The 24,836-nt window shown below is 42.2% G+C and overlaps 1 protein-coding gene across 3 annotated transcripts in view; it reads right to left on the bottom strand.

Annotated features, from left to right (window-relative positions):
- Nucleotides 1–24,836, bottom strand: part of rabgap1 (RAB GTPase activating protein 1) — a 242,797-nt gene that overhangs the window by 68,313 nt on the left and 149,648 nt on the right. For all 3 annotated transcript variants that reach the window (XM_073052552.1, XM_073052553.1, XM_073052554.1), the window contains one exon: nt 2,050–2,163. In XM_073052552.1, coding sequence (XP_072908653.1) covers nt 2,050–2,163 — 114 coding nt within the window. The remainder of the gene's footprint in view (nt 1–2,049; nt 2,164–24,836) is intronic.

Raw genomic sequence — 24,836 nt, 5'->3', positions numbered from 1 at the left:
CTCCTCCTCCCTCCACCTTCTTATCCTGGCTTCTTTCCCTTTCCTTTCCAGTCCTGATGAAGGGTCTCAGCCCAAAATATTAACTACTTGTATCCCTCATAGATGCTGCTCGATTTGCTGAGTTCCTTCAACATCTGTGTGTGAGGCCCTGGATTTCCAGCATTTGCAGAACCTCTTGTGTTTGTGAATTAGAATGAGGTGTAATACCAGTGACATATGCCATGAAATTTGCTGTCTTGTGGCAGCAGTACAGTGCAACTTATAAAAATTACAAATTACAATAAGAAATACAAAAAAATAATTAAGTATTGCAAAAAGAGAGCAAAGTAGTGAGGTAATGTTCATGGACTATTCAGAAATCTGATGGCAGAGGGGAAGAAACTGTTCCTGAACATTGAATTTGTGTCTTCAGGCTCCTGTACCCTCTCTCTAATGGTAGCAATGAGAAAGGGTATGCCCTGGTGATGGGGGTCCTTAATGATGGATGTCACCTTCTGACGTATCGCCTTTTGAAGATGTCCTTGATGAAGGAAGGGTTGTGCCTATGGTGAAACTGTTGCCACTTACAATTTTCTGCAGCTTTTTCCATTCCTGTGTAGTGGAGCCTCCATACCAGATGATGTTACAATCAGACTAGCCCTCTTTCGTTCTTTAGAGAAAGCCATGGTGGATCTGATAGGATTTTAATCAACTGAATGAAGGAAGAATGGTTCCATATGGAGGGGAGCTTAATCAAATACTATTAATACAAGATGGACACTCAGAAAATAAATGAGGGATGTGGAATACCCAACTTGTGACCACAGGAATTGATTGAAGTTATGTAATTACAGAAGCAGTGAAGGAGAGGGTGGACACATGAAGAAGAGAACAGAGCAGGGGTTCCCAACCTGGGGTCCATGGACCACTCAGTTAATGGTAGTTTCCATGGCATTAAAAAAAAAGGCTGGAAACATCTAGAATAGAGGGTCATGCTGATAAATTATGAAGAGAAAGGATGGAAAGTTAAGGCGGCATGGCAGTGTAGCGGTTAACAATACATTATTACAGCACCAGTGACACAGGCTCAAGTCCCACTGCTGTCTGTAAGGGGTTCGTACATTTACCCTGTGCTGCTTGGGTTTCCTCCCACAAACGTACTGGTCAGCGGGTTAACTGGTCACATGGGTATAAATATGCAGGGTGGGCTCATTGGGCATACAATAAAAATAATAAATAAAAGTGAGTACTAAATTATTCATAACTCTTTGTTGATGGTTCTCATGACCATAATAAAATATTTTTAAGGTAAACAGATATGAAGGAATGATTGTTAGTACACAACAGATTCCAGGCAAATACAGTGGTTTCTGATTCATTTGGACACATTGGGATCTGTACATTTTGGCCTAATTAAGTGGCTGTCCCAATTAGCCGAAGTTTCATGGAAATAGTTAAAAAGGTATATAAAAAAAAGGACAAACTACTATTTCACTGGGTATCAAATTATGTATTTAAATGAAATATAGAACAAATTAGAGCACTATCAATATTACTACAGAACTATAAAACTGTGTATTAGCTCACAATAGTTATCAACAAAGGAGTTCATCCGCTGTACCCTATGTGTTCTTCGTACATGAACAAAATCATTGTAGACACCTAGTACAGATAATGAACTACCGTCACTGACATTGTGCATCAAGTAATGTTGTAATCCAACAATAAATCACTGCTTTTTGAAATGGCCCAGATAGATAATATAAACACACATGCAACTGATGATATTTAAAAACTGTTTGCTCTGAGCACGGTGTAGTGTCTAACAGGCCCACGACGTGCACACAACTGACACTAGTTAGAAACCATTCGGCATCAGCCTCCTAACTAAGTGTCTGATGCCCCAAGTAAATGAGTGGAATCCCAGCAAATACCTCGATTGTTTTTTGTTCTTTATTAGTTCTCCCACACAAGCAGCTGCCCCGATTAAATGACGGCCCAATTAACCAAAGACCACTGTATATTCATTAAACCAAAACACAACAATGTAAACTACTGGTAGCACAATACCTTGCATATTTTGTACAAGGAATCCTGACCATCTCCTCCTGTGTCCTTGAAGTAATCATGTGCGGGGAAAGTTCGATTGATGTCCCTGGTGATTGCGCTATCCTGGGGAGATTCCTGTTTCCAAAAATAAAAAAGGTACATGACAATGGGAAAACAAGATGTTTAAATATGTGACAAAACACACACAAAATCAAGTGTTTCCCTCCCCTAACCTATACCCTTTTGGGCCACAGCCCTAAACATTGACTCTTTATTCCTCTTTATAGACCTTTATTCCTTTCCTCTGCCTGACCTGCTGAGTCCCTTCAGAATTTTGTGTTACCCTCTTGATTTTTCCCCCCTCCTATAAATGGCATCCATAAAATCTTCAACTTTAAAGCTTTTGCTCATCATTTTTATTGCAGCTTAGTGTCAAATCTAAAAAACTATTCTCCTGTCCGGATGCTTGGCAGTGTCATTATAGATTCTAAATCTAAGATAACGTTATGCTTCATTACCATTTTCCCCACTCACTGATAGAAATTAATAAAACCGCTTTGACCTCTGAATCATTTCAACACAGGATTAAACCTCCAAGTCTGGCATTAAATGCAATTTTCCACTCAATTACTGACTGGCAAAAGTTACAAGCTACTGCACAAGCTTTCATGATTATTACTACCATCAGAGAGGAGGTACAGGAGCCTGAAGACACACACTCAGTGTTTCAGGAACAGCTTCTTACCCTTCGCCATCAGATTTCTGAACAATGAACCCATGAATACCACCTCACTATGTTTTGCTCTCTTTTTGCACTGTTTATTTAATGTTTTTATATATATTTCTTATTGTAATTTATAGTTTTGTTAATGTACTGTAATATACTGCTGCTGCAAAACAACAACCCTTCACAATACACAGTATGTCAGGGATATTAAACCTGATCCTGGTAACAGGAAGGTCAGCTGTATCCATGAGAAACCCCACTTGTGAACATTCTCACTTCGAAACAAAGTGATTGAAGATCTGAAATTTCTAATGCCAGAATTTAAGAGCCATGACAAATATTGCAGGGAACGAATTCCATACATTGGTTTGGTTTTAGCCTTAAATCTGGAGTTACCAGGTTTGATCTTATTTTAGACTGCAGGAAGGTAAAGATCCACTGTTGGCTACACTGAATCACAAAACTGCCAAAGCAGAGCCAAGAGAGCAAAGCAGGGAGTTTGGCCTCTCTGAAGGCTGGCACTGCCACTAAGATAGGAAGTAGGAGCATCAGTTGACCATCTGGCCCGTCAAGCCGAAAGAGGAGCTTTATTGCTCAGATGTATAGTGAAATGCAATATTTTTGTGCCAATGACTAGCAGTCCAAGGAATTGTGTTTTGGGCAGCCTGCAAGTGCTCCCACACTTCTGGGGCAAACATAATAATGTCCACAATTTGCTAACGCTTACCTGCATATCTTCGGACTGTGGGGGGCAGAACCAGAGCATGTGGAGGAAACCGCATGGTCACAGGGAGAACATACAAACTTCTGACAGGCAGCGGCAGGAATTGAACCGTGACTGGTGATTGCTGGCACTAACCACTAAACTACTGTGCCGCACCGAGCATCCTCCATCATTCAGTAAAATCAGAAGAAATGGCCATGGACTAAGTCTCAGCCTCATTTTTATGCCTGAGCTCACCCTTGGTTAGCATTAATAGAGTAACAGCTAATTTGCAACAGTTTACCCCAAGAGATTACTCAAAGTTACTTGTCCCACTGAATACATTCCAGTCACCTTCTAGACAGATACTCCTGTGCCTAGCATCACTTTGTGGACATACAATCAATCTATGTACAGTATATGTATTTTTGTGTTTTTATTATTATTATTATTATTCTTTACCTTATCATTTTTTTGTGCTGCATCAGATCCAGAGTAACAATTATTTAATTCTCCTTTGCACTTCTGTACTGGAAATGACATTAAAACATCTTAACTCTTGAATCTTGAACCTTGGGAAAGACCAGCACAGTCCAGGACTTCTGGCCCACAATGTTGTGCCAACCTTTTAACCTACTCCAAGATCAATCTGACCCTTCTCTCCTACAAAGCCCTCCATTTTGCTTTCATCCATTTGCCTATCTAAGAATATCTTAAATGTCTCTAATTAATGTATTTGAAAAAAGGCTTTTTTTTCAGTTATCCAAAGATTTATGTTTCACTCATCTGTCTTTTTTGGGCTGGCTTTGAAGTGTGTGTTACAATATTGTTCCTGAGATTTGAGCTAAGCTCATTAAATCTTGTGATTTGTTAATTGGACGCAATCCTAAAACACAGGCAACCAAATAACTTTATATTCAAGTTTGTTTAATGTCATTTCCAGTACACGAGTGTAAAGGAGAAAGACAGAACTGTTATTTAGGATCCATTGTTGCATAAAAAAAATCACAATAAAATGGAGAACACAAAAATAAAAATAATCACAATAGAACATAGAATAGTGCAGCACAGTACAAGCCCTACAGCCCACAATGTTGTGCCAACCCTTAAACCCTGCCTCCCATATAACCCCCCCCCCACCTTAAATTCCTTCACATACCTGTCTAGTAGTCTCTTAAATTTCACTAGTGTATCTGCCTCCACCACTGACTCAGGCAGTGCATTCCATGCACCAACCACTCTCTGAGTGAAAAACCTTCCTCTAATATCCCCCTTGAACCTTCCTCCCCTTACCTTAAAGCCATGTCCTCTTGTATTGAGTAGTGGTGCCCTGGGGAAGAGGCGCTGGCTGTCCACTCTATCTATTCCTCTTAATATCTTGTACACCTCTATCATGTCTCCTCTCATCCTCCTTCTCTCCAAAGAGTAAAGCCCTAGCTTCCTTAATCTCTGATCATAATGCATACTCTCAAAACCAGGCAGCATCCTGGTAAATCTCCTCTGTACCCTTTCCAATGCTTCCACATCCTTCCTATAGTGAGGCGACCAGAACTGGACACAGTACTCCAAGTGTTGCCTAACTAGAGTTTTATAAAGCTGCATCATTACCTCGCGACTCTTAAACTCTGTCCCTCGACTTATGAAAGCTAACAGCCCATAAGCTTTCTTAACTACCCTATCTACCTGTGAGGCAACTTTCAGGGATCTGTGGACATGTACCCTCAGATCCCTCTGCTCCTCCACATTACCAAGTATCCTGCCATTTACTTTGTACTCTGCCTTGGAGTTTGTCCTTCCAAAGTGTACCACCTCACACTTCTCCGGGTTGAACTCCATCTGCCACTTCTCAGCCCACTTCTGCATCCTATCAATATCTCTGCAATAAACAAACACACACACACACACACACAATAAATATATACACATGAGATTGCTTATATACACATTCACACAGTGCCTATAAAAAGTATTCAGCCCTCTAGGAAGTTTTCATATTTTATTGTTTTACAACATTGAATCACAATGATTTAATTTGGCTTTTTTGACACTGATCAAAAGCACAAGTCAGGAGATGGATACAAGAAAATTTCTAAGTCACTGAATATCCCTTGGAGTATAGTTAAGTCAATCATCAAGAAATGGAAAGAATATGGTACAGCTGTAAATCCACCTAGAGCAGGACATCTGCAAAACCTGAGTGACTGTGCAAGAAGGGGACGAGTGAGGGAGGCCACTAAGAGACCAGTGACAACTCTGGAGGAGTTACAAGCTTCAGTGGCTGAGATGGGAGAGACTGCGCATACAACAACTGTTGCCCAGGTGTTCTATCTCGGCTAGAGTTTGCCAGAAGGCATGTAGGAGACTCAGAAATCAGCTGGAAAGAAGGTCTGATTAAACCAAAATTGATTTTTTTGGCCATCATACTAAATGCTATGTTTGGTATAAGGCAAACACTTGCACATCATCAAAAGCACACCATCCCAACCATGTAGCATGGTGGTGGGTGCATCAAGCTGTGGGGACTGCAGCAGGCCCTCTGGAAGGCTTGTGAAGGTGGAGGGTAAAATGAATGCAGCAAACAGGGAAATCCTGGAGGAAAACCTGACACAGTATGACTTGGGAGATTTGTTTTTCAGCAAGACAATGACCTCAAGCACAAAGCCAAAACTACACCAGAATAGCTTGAAATCAACAAAGTGAATGCCCTGGAGTGGCCTTGTCAGAGTCCAGACTTCAATCCAGTTGAGAATTTGTGGCTAGACTTGAAAAGAGCTGTTCACTCATGATCCCCATGCAATCTGAGAGAGCTTGAGCAGTTTTGTAAAGAAGAAAGGGGTAAAATTACAGTGTCCCAATGTGCAAAGCTGATTGAGACCTATCCACACAGACTCAAGGCTGTAATTGCTGCCAAAGGTGTATCTACTAAATAATGACTTGAAGGGGGTGAATCAATTATTTTGTGTTTCATATTTGAAATTAATTTAGATCTCTTTGTAGACATCTATTTTCACTCTGACATGAAAGTCTTCTTCTGTTGACCCATGTCAAAAAAGCCAAAAATGCACTGTGATGCAATGTTGTAAAACAATAAAACATGATATCTTCTGGGAGTGGGGTGGGGGGGGGGAAATACTTCTTATAGGCATTGTAGATTGATTGTTCTAAAGTGAAGCGAGGCACAGAAGTGTCAGTACGTAAGGTGACTGACAGGAAGTGGCAGTGGTGATACTGGTACTGGTGGTTGGAGGTGTGTAGGGGTGGGCTAGTGGGTGGAGATGTTGATCAGCCTTACTACTGGGGGAAAGTAACTGTTTTTCAGTGCGGTGGTCCTGGTGTGGATGCTTCATAGTCTTCTCCCTGACGGGAGTGAGACAAGCTGTCCTTGAGCAGGATGGGTGGGATCCTTCGTGATGTTACTAGCCCTTTTCTGGCACCTTTCTGTATACATGTCCTTGATATATTCCCTTCAACATAGCAACAAAAAGTACCAAAATACTGATGAAATGGAAGTTAAGTCAACCAGAATTCTGCTGAATTCTTTTGAATAATTAAAGGTCCACGAACACCATGGAGTCATGAGCACGCCTGCTCTTTTTCAATCTTCAATTTCATGGTAAATGGACATGTTTGTTTAATATTCGAACTGTGACTTCAGCAAAGGTATTTCAACATTACACATCCTGTCTGGTGAGACTCAACAATATAAAATATTACTTTGAAGGTAGTTCTACACGGCTCTCAACTACCTGGATGAACGAAGCATACTGGAAAAGTTGATTATTGCAGTGAAAACGTAACCATAAATTGAAGCAATCTCTTTATAGAGGCTACACACAAAGTGCCGGGGAAACCCAGCAAATCATTACCAGATGAAGAGCTTCAACCTGAAATACTGATTGTTCATTCCCCCCCCCCCCCCAAAATTGTGGCTGATCTGCTGAGTTTCTCCAGCACTTTGTGCATTGCTCCAGATTCCACCATCTGCAGACTTTTGTGTCTTCAGAGACTAAATGCCTTGTGCTTAACTGACCTGTATTACCCAACTCCGCCATGGACTGTCCCAAGCCTGGCTGTGAAAGGAGCAGAGTTGGGTATGTACTCTGCCATAGTCCGTCGCAAGCAAAAGGAGGTTTGGGCATGGGACTAGCAACCCATTCTGTAAAAATCCAGAGCCTCAGAAATGCCAACAGAAACTGCAAAGACCTCATCCCCTGGGAGAGGCAAGACACCAAGAAGGTGGGCTGCTACACCTGGGGATAACTGGAAAGATTGGCTCCAGATAGAGGACTCTGGTGAGCTGCTGTCAGTGGCCTGTACCCCAATGTGATATGAGGAATTACCCTCTTAATACACAGTGCCCAAATTAATAGACAACTGATAAAGTAAATAACCTTAATCTAATTGTGTACAGTTCTGGTAACCTACTTACAAGAAAGATTGAAATATCAATCAGAGTGAAAGGGTGCAGAGGAAATTTACGAGAATGTTGCCAAGAATTGAGGATTTGAGTTATTGGTAAAGGTTGAATAGGTTGGGAGTTTATTCCCTGGAATGAAGAAGTATGAAGGGAAATGTGGTAGAGGTATACAAAATTATGAGGGGTATAGATAGGGTAAATGCAAACAGGCTTTTTCCACTGAGGTTGAGTGAAACTAGAACTGGAGGTTCTGATGAATAGGCTCGGCCAGGAACATTGACTCTTTATTCCTTGCCTGACTGAAGCATTCTGTGTGTCACACTACAACTAGAGATTGTGGGTTAAGGGTGAAAGGTAAATATTTAAGGGGAACCCAAGGAGGAACCTTTTCACTCAGAGGTGGTGTGAGTGTGGAATGAGCTGCCAACAGAAGCAGTGGATGCAAGTGCAGGGTCGGTTTCAATACTTAAGAGAAATTTGTATAAGTACATGGATGAGAAGGGCATGGAGGGCTATGTTCCAGGTGCAGATTGATGAGAATAACAGTTCAGCATGGACTGGATGGGCCAAACGGCCTGTTTCTGTGCTGCAGTTCTTTATAACACTATGGCACTTTTTCTTCTAGAGGACAGTAACACTGAATAAAAAACCTCCAACTCAGAAAAAACTGAGTTAATGTCATGATAAGGAAGGCTTTAACACCAAGTTAAGAAATGATCCACGATCTCCAAATTATTCAGTGAAATCACTTCTGTATCAAGTAACAATTGGTAGACTAAAACACAATCAAAATACTTTAATATTAAAGAGTGACAATTTTGTATTAAACAGTGGTTAGATCAGAGTCAATATCCAAGTCTCAACAATATGGAAGGGAGAGTGAAGCTAGTTTAAGGAAGACAATGCAATGGACTGGAAATGATGATTGAGTTAAGATATCTGGATTCTTTTCCACTGGAAGTGACCAGCTGTGAGAAGGTTTTCGACAGCTCTTTCTAAATTTGTATGGAAAGGTAAACATGACAAGATCCCAGACTCTTGGGAGGGCTGGGGTCAATCAGAAATTCAGAAGTTGAGGCCCATTGGCAGGTGAAATCTCAATGTCTGGGTGTCCAAGCCTGAGCCTGCTGGAGGCTGGAGTTGTTGGTCTGTTCTGGGGTTGAAGGACTGTGTATGTGCTTGGTGAAAGGGGAGAGGAATGGGGCTTGTTCTACTGTTGTTGTTTGTTGTGTTCTGCCAAGCATTGTGGGCATGATATGATGGTGTTGGAATGTGTGGTCACACTTGGTTAGGTGTGTTGGCCATTTATGCAAGTGGCACATTTCACTGTAAGTTTCGATGTATGTCTGACAAAGTTGAAACTTGAATCTTGTCAATTTTCATGTCATGAAAAGACAGAGAGGCTGCATGACGATTCATTACGGCTCTTCATCATTGAGACAGCCTCAAGGACCCATACCTCAAGGCGGCGGCATCTATCATTAAGGACATATTTCACAACATATGCCAGTGATATTAAACCTGATTCTGACCTTCACATGTAGTACGTGCACTCTTCTCTTTACCATCGTCAGGGAGGAGGTACAGAAGCCTGAAGACACACACTCTAATAATGCAGAAATAGTTTATTCCCCTCTGCCATCAGATTTCTGAAATGTCTATGAACACTATCTCATTATTCCACAGCTTCCACCCTTCTGTATGAGACTTGTTATGGTTCCCTAGTATGATACGATGGACTAATGTCCATTTAGAAATTAAATGGCAGTGGAAGTAACTGTTCCTGAATTGCTGAGTGTGTGCCTTCATGCTTCTGTGCCTCCTCCCTGACTTGGTCTCCTCTCATCGTTACCATCAGGTCAAGCTTTTCACTGTTATCCCATTACACGTGACAATAATAAACCAATTCCAATTCAGTCTGTAGGCTATTTGACATTTTCAACCCAGAGCATAAAAGCAAATTTTAAAGGTAATTTTATCTGTTGTCTGATTATGAATCTGTAAGTAGATATTTTAATGTAAATTTTGTCCTAAATTCAGCCCACAAAAACCAAAGGTATGGGTCAAGATACAATGACTGTAGAGTATGTTCCCTCTATATTCTGAAGTCAGTAATTTTAAGAATCTGAATTTTGATATTACACCAAAAGGTATCTGTTAATAAACTTCTATTGCAAATATTTAGATCACAGAGTCTGTTTTCCTTGGAACCTATAAATTCCTCAGAAAAACTACGGTAAATTTAGGAGCATCTGGCAGGAGCCCACTGATGAATATATAAGCAATTGGATGAACAAAGGCTTTCATTACATTTCATTAAAACATGCGCTATTATCTCTGATAGTCATCTCAACTCTATAAACGGTTCATTAGAAAACAAGCAACTCCCAGTGGAAATTCCAAGCATATCAGCACATTAACATTTAAATTACCTTTTATTTTTAGAACAAAAGATCACTTTCAAACAGTTGGTGGGGGGGGGGGGAATAAAGTTGCTTGGCATGGGAAAAAAAGGCAATTATTTAAATGGTAGTTTTTTCACCAGACTACCTTTGTTAATTTGGATTTACAGGATGTAACATCAAGGTTATATTATTTATTTAGAGATACAGTGCGGAACAGGCACTTGCGGCCCAACGATCTGCACTGCCCAGCAACCCACCGATTTAACCCTAGCCTCATCACAGGACACTTTACAATGACCAATTAACCTACTAATCAGTATGTGTTTACACTGTGTGCTCTTGGAAAGGATGTACAAAATTCTTATAATGAACTCCGAACTCTGACACCCCAAGTTGCAACAGCATTGTGCTAACCGCTACGTTACCATGTTTGAATTAAAATGCTAGTTCTTACTGTTATTCTCTACTTCTGGAAGCCTCTGCACATATAATCCATTCAAATATCAAAATAAATCTATTATCAAGGCATTGGTACGGCCACACTTGGAGTACCGTAAGCAGTTTTGTGCCTCTTATTTAAGAATGTGCTTGTATTGGAGGGTCCAAAGGTGATTCACAAGAATGCACCTGGGAATCAATGGCTTAACATATGAGGAGAGTTTAGTGGCTCTGGGCCTGTACTCACTGGAGTTTAGAATAATGAGTGGGGTATCTCAATGAAGTCTATTGAAAGGTCTAGATAGAGTGGGCATGGAGAGGATGCTTCCCATAGTGGGAGAAAGTGGACCACAGGGCACAGCCATTTAGCCCATCTAATTTACTCTGTCATTCCATTTGCCTGACTTGTTATCCCTCTCACCCCGTTCTCCTGCCTTCCCCCCATAACCTTTGATGCCCTTACTAATTAAGAACTTATCGATGTCCACTTTAAATCTACCCAATTGCTTGGACTCACAGCTGTCTGTGTCAATGAGTTCCAAAGATTCACTATCATTAGGCTACAGAAATTCCTCCTCCTGCCGCTCTCCTCTCTGTTCTACAGAGATGTCCTTTTTTTCTAAGGTTACTAGTCAGGCCAGAGGGGCCTGTATCACCAAACACACAAATAAATAAATCAATAGTTTTTAAATTCTGAAGACGTGTGCATTAAGGTGAGTAGGTGTGGGCATGCTATGTTGATGCAGGAAGCATGGTGACACTTGTGGGCTGCCCCCTGCACATCCTTGGACACAGTTCACTGTATGTTTTGACGGTTCCATGTAATGTGACAAATAAAGCTAATCTTAATCAAATCTATTTAACCAGAAGACTTGCAGTCTTCCTGTAGGTTCACCAAGCTGTTTTCTGGGATGGCATGTCTGTCACATAAAAGGAGAGATTAACTAAGCTAGGCCTTTGTTGTCTGGAGTTATAAAAGCTGACCTCACTATAACAAAAATAAGAATAGATGCAGAGAGGATGCTTCCACTGGCTGTGGAGTCTACAATTAATGGTCACTGTCTAAAACAGTTAGATCTTAGATGAGGAGAAAGCTCTTCACACCATTTGGAATTCTGCATCCCAATGAAAGGCTCTGGAGGCTCAGTCATTGACTATACCTAAATAAGGATGGATGAATTTCTGGTAATTGTGGGATTCAGACGATGTGGGATAGAGCAGGAAATTGTTTCCAAGGTAGAAGATCAACTGATGGCAGAGCAGAATTGAGCAGCCCTTCACCTTGTACTAATGTTCTTTTGTTGCTTTGGGGTAAACGACAGCCCTGTGAGAATTGCCCTGTGTTTCTAAAATGTTTCAATGAGATCTTTCACATCCATCCGCATGAGCAGACATGCTTCAACGATTCAGCTGATAAATGGCACCCCCAACAATGCAGACTGGCAGGCTCTCTGTGAGCCACATGGAGAGGACATTGATGGGCTCATAGAGTGCATCACTGGTTACATCAACTTTTGTGTGGACTGCAATGTTCCAGCAAGAACTGTCCTTTGTTATTCAAATAACAAGCCATGGGTAACGAAGGACATTAAGGACATCCTGAACACTAAAAAGAGGGCGTTTAGAGATAGAAATAGGGAGGAGCTGAGGACAATACAGAGAGATCTGAAAGCCAAGATCAGGGAGGCTAAAGACAGGTATAGGAGGAAGCTTGAGTGGAAACTCCAGCAGAACAACATGAGAGAGATCTGGAGTGGGATGAGGACCATCACTGGGTTCCGGCAAACCAGCAACAGAGGAGCTGAAGGCAGTGTGGACAGGGCCAACCAACTTAACCTGTTCTTCGACAGATTTGACACTGTGGCCCCTGCCCATCCCCCACATGATTCATCTGTTGTCGGCCCCCAACCAATACATACTCCACTCTCCCCTCCTACCCCTCCTCACAGCCCCCCACCCTGCTCTTGTGACTACACCCCTCCCACACCTGGAACCACCACGGTGGGCTTCACAGCTGAACAGGTGAGAAGACAGCTAAAACATCTCCACCCAAGCAAGGCTGCAGGCCCGGATGTTGTCAGCCCCAGGGTGCTCAAAGCCTGTGCCCCTCAGCTATGTGGAGTACTTCACCATGTCTTCAACCTGAGCCTGAGTCTCCAGAGGGTTCCTGTGCTGTGGGAGATGTCCTGCCTCGTTCCTGTACCGAAGACGCTGTGTCCCAGTGGCTCCAATGACTACAGACCGGTGGCATTGACCTCCCACATCATGAAGACCCTGGAGAGACTTGTTCTAGAGCAGCTCCGGCCTATGGTTAGGCCACACTTAGACCCCCTCCAGTTCACCTATCAGCCCTGACTCGGAGTTGAGGATGCCATCATCTACCTGCTGAACCGTGTCTACGCCCACCTGGACAAGTTGGCGAGCACTGTGAGGGTCATGTTTTTTGACTTCTCCAGTGCGTTCAACACCATCCGCCCTGCTCTGCTGGGTGAGAAGCTGACAGTGATGCAGGTGGATGCTTCCCTGGTGTCATGGATTATTGATTACCTGACTGGCAGACCACAGTATGTGCGCTTGCAACACTATGTGTCAGACAGAGTGGTCAGCAGCACTAGGGCTCCACAGGGGACTGTCCTGTCTCCCTTTCTCTTCACCATCTACACCTCGGACTTCAACTACAACACAGAGTCTTGCTATCTTCAGAAGTTTTCTAATGACTCTGCCATAGTTGGATGCATCAGCAGGGGAGATGAGGCTGAATACAGGGCTATGATGGGAAACTTTGTCACATGGTGCAAGCAGAATCATCTGCAGCTTAATGTGAAAAAGACTAAGGAGCTGGTGATGGACCTGAGGAGGGCTAAGGCACCGGTGACCCCTGTTTCCATCCAAGGGGTCAGTGTGGACATGGTGGAGGATTACAAATACCTGGGGATACGAACGGACAATAAACTGGACTGGTCAAAGAACACTGAGGCTATCTACAAGAAGGGTCAGAGCCGTCTCTATTTCCTGAGGAGACTGAGGTCCTTTAACATCTGCCGGACAATGCTGAAGATGTTCTATGAGGCTGTGGTGGCCAGTGCTATCATGTTTGCTGTTGTGTGCTGGGGCAGCAGGCTGAGGGTGGCAGACACCAACAGAATCAACAAACTCATTCGTAAGGCCAGTGATGTTGTGGGGGTGGAACTGGACTCTCTGACGGTGGTGTCTGAAAAGAGAATGCTGTCCAAGTTGCATGCCATCTTGGACAATGACTCCCATCCACTCCATAACGTACTGGTTAGACACAGGAGTACATTCAGCCAGAGACTCATTCCACTGAGATGTAACACTGAGCGTCATAGGAAGTCATTCCTACCTGTGACCATCAAACTTTACAACTCCTCCCTAGGAGTGTCAGACATCCCGAGCCAATAGGCTGGTCCTGGAATTATTTCCACTGGGCATGATTAACTTATTATTATTTAATTATTTATGGTTTTATATTGCTATATTTCTTCACTATTCTTGATTGGTGTGGCTGTAACGAAACCCAATTTCCCTCGGGATCAATAAAGTATGTCTGTCTGTCTGCAACCTCTTTTAGGATTGATCTGGAGCATCAGGCTCTCATTTTGAGCTCAGTTCCCTGGCATGAAACTTGCATAAGAACACCTTTTCAAACAGATAGTTTTCCAGCGCTCAAGTAAAGAACTTACTCCTTATCCGATCTCTGAATGGTCTATCTTTTGAGAAAATGACCACTTTTCCTGCTCAGACTGAAAATTAATTGTGTTATTAAACCGATAAGATCATTTGCCAGTTTGCATCCTTCCTTTCTAGCCCCACATCTTCTTATTTCAGCTTCTGCCCCCTTACTTTCCAGTCCTGGTTAAGAGTTTTGGCCAAAAATGTTGACTGTTTATTCATTTCAATAGACGCTGCCTGACTTGAGTTCCTCCAGCATTTTGTATGTGTTGCTCAGGATTTCCAGCATCTTCATAATCTCGTGTTTGATATCTACTGTGCTGTCAGTGACCACCTAGATCGACACACTTCAGTGTATGATTTGATGTACATGTGACGTGTGGGGCACCACAGTAGCGTAGTGTTTAGTGCAGCACTATTATGGCTCGGGCTGAGATTCTGGAGTTCAATTTTAATGTTGTTTGTAAGGAATTCGTACATGCCTTCTCATGAGCATGAGAGCTTCCTCTGGCTTCCTCCCACATTTCAAAGATGTATCAGTTAATGGGTCATTGGCCATTGTACACAGCCCTGTGATTTGGTTAGAGTTAAATAAGAGGGTTGCCGGGTGGTGCAGCTCGTTACACCGGAAGGGCCTGTTTCATGCTGAATCTCTAAATAAATAAAAATAAAACTAATCTAATCCTTCTCCTCACCTCCCTCTGGTGCCCCTTCTCCTTCCCTTTGTGTGATGGTCTACTGCCCTCTATTAGATTCCTTCTTCTTTAGCTCTTTCCCTCTTCTACTTTTACTTATCACCTCCCAGCTTCTTACTTCATCCCCCTTCCCCCTTACCTGGTCTCATCTATCACTCACAGCTTGAACTCTTTCCTCTCCCTCCACCTTTTCTTTCTGGCTTTTCCCCCCTTCCTTTCCAGTCCTCATGAAGGGTCTCAGCCCAAAATGTTGCCTGTTATTCCTTTCCATAGATGCTGAGTTCCTCCAGCATTTTGTTTGTTGCTCAAGATTTCCAGCATCAGAATCAGGTATATTATCACTGGCATGTAACTTAGCAGCAGCAGTTAAATGCAATACATAATACAGATGAAAAAATAAGTAAACCAATTAGAGTGTACGTATATTGAATAGATTAAAAATCGTGCAAAAATCAGAAACAATATATATTAAAAAAGCGAGGTAGTGTCCAAGGGTCCATTTAGGAATCGGATGGCAGAGGGGAAGAAGCTGTTCCTGAATCGCTGAGTGTGTGCCTTCAGGCTTCTGTACCTCCTACCTGATGGTAACAGTGAGAAAAGGGCATGCCCTGGGTGCTGGAGGTCCTTAATAGAGGACACTGCCTTTCTGAGACACCGCTCCTTGAAGATGTCCTGGGTACTTTGTAGGCTAGTATCCTGTAGAATCTCTTGTGTTTCAGTGTGCTGCCTATGTCCACTCAGAATAGCAGGCCTTCTTTAATTATTTGACTATTTCACTTGCAAGAACAGCAGATGGTGTGTTGTTCAATGCAGAGTTAATGAAAATAAACTGAAGTCATGTTTACCTCCACTGAAATTGAGACAGGTTGTAATGAATATCAAAGGTGCAATGACAGTGAATAATTAAAGAGCAAACTTCAGCTCCGGCCACAGTAAACACATTGTTGACTTCCTTCCTGTGCACTGCATGGCCAGTCACTGCAATTACCATATTTGAGCGAATGAAATATGGTCCCGAGGAAGGATCTCAGCCTGAAGCATTGACTCTTTCTTCCTTTCCACAGATGCTGCCTGACCTGCTGAGTTTCTCCAGCATTTTGTCTGTGTTACTCTAGATTTCCAGCATCTGCAGAATCTCTTATGTTCTTGACCTAATGCTCACTTGTGTCAACAGCTTCTGCAGATGAAATTTTTTTTTTAAAACTTCAAGTAGAACATGCTAAAAACTACTCAGCCTGTCAAGAAAGACTGCAATAAACTGCAGTGAGTTGTGGACACATTTCAGTCCATCACAGAAACCAGCCTCCTCCTTCATGGCAACACTTCCCACTGCATTTACAAAGAAGCCACAATAATCAAAGACAACACCCACCCTGATATTTCTGTCTTCTTCCCCCCACCTCTCCCTTCCATCAGATTCTGCAGTGCCTATAAAAGGTATTCACCTGTCTTAGAAGTTTTCATGTTTTATAACATTGAATTACAGTAGATTTAATGTGGCTTTTTTGACCATGATCAACAGAAAAGACTCTTTCATGTCAAATTGATCTAAATTAATTTCAATTATTAAACAAAATAATTGACTGCATAATTACTCACCACTTCAAGTCAGCATTTAGCAGATGCACCTTTGGCAGCAATTACAGCCTTGAGTCTGAGTGGCTAGGTCTCTATCAGCTTTGTACATCTAGACACTACAATTTTTCTTCATTCTTCTTTACAAAACTGCTCAAGCTCTATCAGATTGCATGGGGATTGTGAGTTAACAGTCCTTTTCAAGTCTAGCCACCCCAGGACATTAACTTTGTTTTTCTTTTAAAAGCCATTCCTGTATATCTTTGGCTTTATGCTTGGGGTCATTGTCTTGCTGGAAAACAAATCTTCTCCCAAGTTGCAATTCTCTTGCAGACTGTATCAGGTTTTCCTCCAGGATTTCCCTGTATTTTGCTGCGTTAATTTTACCTTCTACCTTCACAAGCCTTCCAGGGTCTGCTGCAGTGAAGCATCCCCACAGCACGATGCAGCCACCACCATGCTTCATGGTAGGGATGGTGTTTTTGATGACATGCAGTGTTCAGTTTACGCCAAACATATCGTTTAGTCTGATGGCAAAAAAGCTCAATTTTGGTTTCATCAGACTATAGAACCTTCTTCCAGCTGACTTCAGAGTCTCCAGTGTGCCTTTTGGAAAACTCCAGCTGACATTATGAGAGTTTTTTTTCCAACATTGGCTTTCTCTTTGCCACTCTCTCAAGCTACAACTGGTGAAGCACCCAGGCAACAGTTCTTGTATATGCAGTCTCTCCCAACTCAGCCACTAAAGCTTGTAACTCCTCCAGAGTTGTCATAGGGCTTTTTGTGGCCTCCCTCACTAGTCCTCTTCTTGCATGGTCACTGTTTTTGAGGATGGCCTGCTCTAGGCAGATTTACAGCTGTGCCATATTCTTTCCATTTCATGATGAATGATTTAACTGTACTGCTAGGGATATTCAGTAATTTGGAAATTTTCTTGTATCCATCTACTGACTTGTGCTTTTCAATAACCTTCTCATGGAGTGTTACTTGGAGCGTTCTTTTGTCTTCATGGTGTAGTTTTTGCCAGGATACTGACTCACCAGCAGCTGGACCTTCCAGATACAGGTGTATTTTTACTATAGTCAATTGAAACACCTTGACTACACACAGGTCTCCAAGAACAGATCTCCATTTAACTAATTATGTGACTTCTAAAACCATTTGTCTGCACCAGTGATGATCTGGTGTGTCATGTTAAAGGGAGGAGGTGAATGTTTATGCAATCAATTTATTTTGTTGATATTTGTAATTAATTTAGATCACTTTATAGAAATCTGTTTTCACTTTGACAGGAAAGAGTTTTTTTTTCTGTTGATCAGTGTCAAAAAAGCCAAAAAAGCCACTGTGATTCAATGCTGTAAAACAATAAGTCATTAAAACTTTAAAGTGGGGTGAATACTTTCTATAGGCACTGTACCGTGCCATGGCGCTTGCTCCTTACTATCTACCTGCACAACCTCTATAACTGTAAGACAATATTCTCTGCTTTGTTATCACTTTTCCTTTGATCTGCATGAAAGGCATGCAAACCTAGGCTTTCCACTGTCTCTTGGTACGCATGATCAGGAGGACTTGGACAGATTAAGAGAATGGGCAAAGTCCTAGCTGATGTAACACAGTGCAGGGAAGTGATGGTCATGCACTCGGGAGAAGGAATAAGGACATAGAGAAAATTCTGAGCAGGAAACATGAGAATGACTCCAGAAATCAAAAGGTTAACGTATGAGTAGCTTTTGATGACTCTGGGCCTGTACTCGCAGGAGTTTAGATAAATGAGAGAGGATTTCATTGAATCCTATTGAATACTTGAAAGGCCTAGACAGAGTGGATGTGGAGAGAATGTTTCCTATAGTGGGTGAATATAGGACCGGAGGACATAGCCTCAAAATACAGGGACATCCATTTAGAACAGAGATGAGATTTAAATCAGATTTAATATCACTGACATATGTTGTAAAAATATATATCATATACACACACACACACACACATATATATGTATGTATAGTGCAAAAAGCAAAAATAGTTAAGGTAGTTTACACGAGTTCATTGTCTATTCAGAAATCTGATGGCTGAGGGGAAGGAGCTGTTCATAAAACGTTGAGTGTGTATCTTTAGGCTTCTGCACTTCCTCCTTGATGGCAGCATCGAGAAGAGGGCATGTCCTGGGTGATAGGGGTCTTTAATAATGGATGCCAGCTTTTTGAGGCATTGCTTTCTTAAGATGTCCTCACTGTTGAGGAGGCTGGTGCCCACAATGGAGCTGACTGAGTTTACAACTTTCTGCAGCCTATGCAGTGGCCACCACACCAGATGGCAATGCAACCAGTTCGAATGCTCTCCGTGGTACATCTGTAGAAATTTGCAAGTCTTTGGCGATGAACCAAATGTCCTCCAACTCCTAATGAAATATAGTCACAGGCATTTTCAAACCTACTATCAATTCTGTCCAGTGACGTGCAACCTAGGCAACTCTCTCCTGCTTAAGTATCGCAGTCCCTTTTAAATGCTTTGTTTCCATGCAATTTCATAACTATAACGTTGTGTTTGGTTCAACACCATGGGCTGAAGGGCCATTTCCTGTACTGTACTGCTTGACATACCTCCAGTTATTCCTCAAACAGCCCTTCAACTTCAGTTAAAGCCTGTACACACAGCTCATGGTAACATAGCAGTTAGTCTAACACTATACAACACCAGTGACTCAGGTTCAATTCCTGCCGCTGTCTTCAAAAATGAAGCAGTCCTTTTAAAATTGGAGTTAGAGCTACTGTTGAAACAGCTTTTCATGCACATGTCTGCAATAGACTCCCTGCTCATGTACCATTCCCCAACAGACTCATGTGAATAGGCAGACGATTCATAAAGGGAACGAGAATCAATTTGTTTCAATTGTTTTATTAATACTTTTTGGTGCAGAATATAGTTTTGACAATTTACAATTGGTAATTCACAACATATAAAGGCCTATGTGTGTGGTATCTATCGGTCTCGAGAGACCATGGATCTGTGCCTGGAGTTTCCAGGGCGCAGGCCTAGGCAGGGTTGTATGGGAGACTGGCAGTTGCCCAAGCTACAGGCCTTCCCCTCTCCACGCCACCGATGTTGTCCAAGGGAAGGGCACTAGGACCCATGCAGCTTGGCACCGGTGTCGTCGCAGAGCAATGTATTGTTAAGTGCCTTGCTCAAGGACACAAACACGCTGCCTCAGCTGAGGCTCGAACCAGTGACCTTCAGGTTACTAGTCTGATGCCTTGCCCCACTAGGCCACGCGCCAACACCAAATTACAGACGACATCTCTTTACACCTTTATCTCAACAAATAGCACTGCTTTGCTATCATTAATTTCTTCTTTGCACAAGACCACTCGAGCCTACTTTTGCATACCTTCCATTTATTTACTTTTAGCTAGAGATACAGAGCAGAACAGGCTCTTCCCACCCACCAAGCCACACTGCCAAGCAACCCACCTTATTTAACCCTAGCCTAGTCACAATGGGGTCTTTGGGGTATCCAGGGAGCGGTAGCACCTCTGGTGAAGGGGCTTGCCGTGTTCAATTCAGGGCAGCTCGCTCACCTTTGGTCCCCACCGGACACTTAGTTCTCACCTGTGGGTCCAAGTAGCTGCTTGCATGTGACAGAGGCCACATCCTGGTACACCACTTCAACAAGGTGAGGGTAGCTCGCAGGTCTCATATCCTGGTGAAATAGGGACATGTCTGTCCTAGCAAGCAAAGTCAGCTCTGGTGGACTGGGCAGATGAGATCAAAGGTGAGATCCGATGGCCAGGAAGGCAGTATTGCAACACTCTACAGACAGCAAAAGGCATGACAAGGCAAAGGAGACGTCATTGTCATTCACTGCAACCAAGACTCTAGTTTCTGAAGCTTGTTCAGACCACTGAACCTGGACGTCTGAGGTTGAGAGAGTGGAACTGCTCCACTGCAATGGCTTTTCCATTTGAAAAACTCTACTGCATGTTTCCTGTCATCGTTGGACACGACAAACCAATCATGAGACAATTTACAATGACCAATTAATGTACTAAGCGGTACGCCTTTGGACTGTGAGAAGAAACCAGAGCACCTGGAGGAAACCCACAAGTTCATGGGAAGAATGTATAAACTTTCTTACAGAGGGCACCAGAAATGAACCTTGAACTCCTATGCCCTGAAATGTACTAGCGTTGTGCTAACCAGTACGCCACTGTGGCATCCCTTTGCGTAAGTACAAAATGCAGAAGCTATGACACAAGTACCGTAAATTGAACAGGAAACCATCAGTACAATTTGTCAAGAAAGATCTCAGTCAAGTAAGCACAGAGATTCAGCAATCACAAATCTGTAGAGCAGAAGCCACAATGTCTTGAGATCTCCTATCCCCAAATCAAAATATTTTTTTCTCGACGCCTTCGGCAGATCTAAGTCACGCACCCTAAAATATCCATCTGTGTCAGCAATGTTTTCCAGACAGTGGGGTATTTAGCCCGTACACAGACACATTAGTGAGAACTCTGCTCCACTTCCTGACCTCCACCAAGTCTCCCAAACATTGAAAGGTGGACAAAAGCCACAATAAAACTATAAGACAATAGACTACAAGACACAGGAGCACAATTAGACCATTTGGCCCATCCAGTCTGCTCCACCATTTGATCATGGTGGACTTATTATCCCTCTCAACCCCATTCTCCTGCCTTCTCCCCATAACCTTCAGATGCCCTGACTTATCAAGAACCTATCAACTTCCGTTTTAAATATATCAATGACGTGGCCTCCACAGCCATCTGTGGCAATGAATTCCACAGATTCACCACCCTCTGGCTAAAGAAATTCCTTTTTATCTCTATTCTAAATGGACATCCTTCTATTCTGAAGCTCTACCCTCTGGTTCTAGACTCCTCCACTTTCTCCAGATCTTTCAATATTCCATACATTTCAAAGTTCAAACAGTCAAAGTAAATGTATTGTCAAAGTATATGTCGCCATATACAACCCTGAGATTCATTTTCTTGCAGGCATACACAGTAAATTAAGAAACGCAACAGAATCAATGAAAGACCACATCCAAAAGGATGAACAAAAAACCACTGCGTAAATGACAACAAACTGTGCAAATACAAAAGAGAGAGAAACAATAAGCAACAAATATCGAGAATGTGAGATGAAGAGTCCTTGAAGTAAGATTCTCCCCCATCATTCTTCTAAACTCCAATGAGTACAGGCTAAAAGCCATCAAATGCTCCTTATACGTCAACCCTGTCATTCCCAGAATCATTCTCATGAACCTCTTCAACCCTCTCCAATGCAAGGCAAATAGCAAGGTCTAACAAATGGTAATAAAGTAGGCAAGAGCTGCCAGGGACAAACAATGTGAGAGCTGCCCATAGCCTCACTTCCTCCTGAGCGGTTGTAAGCTTTCAATAATTCATAAAGGTGAACTGAAAACCAGAGGGGCACAGGTTAAAGGTGAGAGGTGAAAGATTTTTAAAAAATGGACAACTTCAAGCAGAGCTACATCAAAGCAACACACACACACACACACACACACACACACACACACACAAAAATGCTGGAGGAATTCAGCAGGCCAGGCAGCATCAATGGAAAAGAGTAAACAGTCAACATTTCGGGCCAAGACCCTTCATGAATGACCTGTTTCCGCTTCCTATTGCTAAAGTGCATGCATTTAAGGTGAGAAGAGATGATTTCAAAGGAAATGCAAGGGGCAAGTTTTTTTAATGCACAGAGTGGTGGGTGCCTGGAACTTGCTGCCTGGGGTGGAAGGTAGAAGGACACAAGGGACATTTAGATAGGCATATGACTATGAGGAAAATGGAAGGATATGGACATTGTGTAGGCACAGGGGACTAGTTTAGTTGCGCATTTGATTATTAATTTATTTGGTGCAGTACAACAATGTGGGCTGAAGGGCCTCATCCTGTACTGATCTAACTCCATGACTGTGACGCAATCTGAACGAACAGCAGTGGCACTGAAGTGCACAGAAGACTGGCAAATACAAACTAAAAGCAGCATGAGAAAAGGAAAAGTAGAAGGGAGACAAATCAAAGGGGGAAAAAAAGTGAATGCACATAATATACTGGAAGAACTCAGTAGGTCAGGCAGCATCTACAGAAAGAAATAGAGAATTGATGTTTCAGGCAGAGACCCTTTATCAGGGCTGACCTGCTGAGTTCCTCCAGCATTTTGTGTGTGTTACTCTGGATTTCCAGCATCTGCAGAATCTCTTGTGCTTGAGAAAAAAGTAAAAGAATCTAGAGGATAAAGGGCAAGGGAGAGACAAATGTGAGAGCACAGTTGTGAGGTTAAAAGGGAACTTATTTCAAATAAAGGTTAAAAATATCCTCTGTGCCAGCATCAATAGCTGATGGGTAGCAAGGGTCTATTGTTCGTATAGACAGGCCCAAGCAGAAGTAACGGCATACACGATTTAGAGAACCAGAGCGTAACAAAACCAAGGAATGTTTAATCCAAAACAAAAAGGTTATTAATCTTCTAAGTCACAAAATCTTGCATTCATATAGTTCTTCAAATGTTGATTTGTATTTAATCTAGTTCTTAAATTACTGAACATTTTTGAAGTAATCCATCATTTTGTGCCTTAATAATGTATAAAAGGTTATTTTTACATTTGTATATCAGGACACTGAAGTTCACACTGCATTGGTGTTATTTAAGTATTTAACAAGCTGAGATGGATCGGTCTGTTTACTGCAATAAGCACTTTGCACAGAAAGAGAAAAAAATTATAAATCTCAGTTAAGCACTGCTTTGGCTAATAACAAGTCTACATATATAAAAGGCCTTCAATTGTCTACATGGGAAAGTCACTGTCAAATCTTATAAAGGACAAGTAATCCATGTGTATTTTTACAGATGTTGAGTGCTAGCCCCTCAAGGCATTTCAGCTATTTCCCCAATCAGATTTCCTTTCAAGGCACCATTAGTCTGATGTACTGTACAAAATCAGTGTAAAAGTGGCAGAAAAAGTACGGTGCTTGCCTAGTGATGCCAGCATTAGTCTAACCTCACCACTAACCACAGCAAGCAGTTCAAAAGGTGCTGTCCAGTAACACTCGAATTAGCTCAGGAGAGATAATACAAATTAGTTCTACAAGGCTGTAATTTTGAACTATTCTGTGCCAGGAGAGGGCAACCAGACTAGTTACAAACCAGACACAGCAATCACCCTCACGATGTCTGGATTACAGTAATTCCATGATTCAATTTATAAAGTTTCACTATAATGCCACTGACTGGTTGGGGTAAGTGTTCACAACTTACAAATCAATGTTTCTGCTACAACAAACAGCACACTGTGCTCTGTACAGTATAATTAGCCTAATGCATTTCATTCAGCCATTTCAATTTACACAATTCCCTTTAAGAAGTTTTCCAAGAACACATCCTTTTTGTAAATAGAGGAATTAAGACATTTGAGTGCAAATGGGTATCAGAAGCCATGCATGACACAGAACAAAGCATTCTACAAATATTCATCCATATGCGAGCTTAGGGTCCTATAAGCCAACCATCTATCAACAAACCTGTAAGCCCCTAAGACACTGGAGCAGAATTAAGCCATTTGGCTCATTGAGTCTGCTCTGCCATCCTATCAGAGCTAATTTATTAACCCTCTCAACCCATTCTCCTGACTTCTCCCTGTAACCTTTGAACCCTTACTAATAAAGAACCTGTCAACCTCCACTTTAAACGTACCCAATAGTTTGGCCTCCACAGTTGTCCATGACACTAAATTTCACAGATTCACCACCTTCTGACTAAGGAAATTTTTCTTTATCTCTGTACTAAAGGATTGTCATTCTATTTAGTGACTATGTCCTCTGGTCCTAGACTCTCCCACTATAGGAAACATCCTCTCCACATCCACTCTATCTAGGCCTTTCAATATTCAATAGTTTTCAATGAGATCCCTCCTCATTCTTCTAAACTCCAGCAAGTACAGGTTCAGGCCTTCAAAGGGGCCTCATACATTAACCTTTTCATTGCCAGGATCATTCTTGTGAACCTCCTCAGGACTCTTCAGGCAGCATCTACAGAAAAGAATAAACAGTTGACATTTTGGCCAAGGTCCTTTTCAGGACTGGAAGGGAAGGGGGAAGACATCAGAATA

Source organism: Hemitrygon akajei, chromosome 7 (assembly GCF_048418815.1).
Source record: "Hemitrygon akajei chromosome 7, sHemAka1.3, whole genome shotgun sequence".
In the NCBI taxonomy this organism is placed as follows: Eukaryota; Metazoa; Chordata; class Chondrichthyes; order Myliobatiformes; family Dasyatidae; genus Hemitrygon; species Hemitrygon akajei.
Note: the sequence above shows the minus strand (reverse complement) of the source record. Positions and strands in the feature narration are given on the sequence as shown.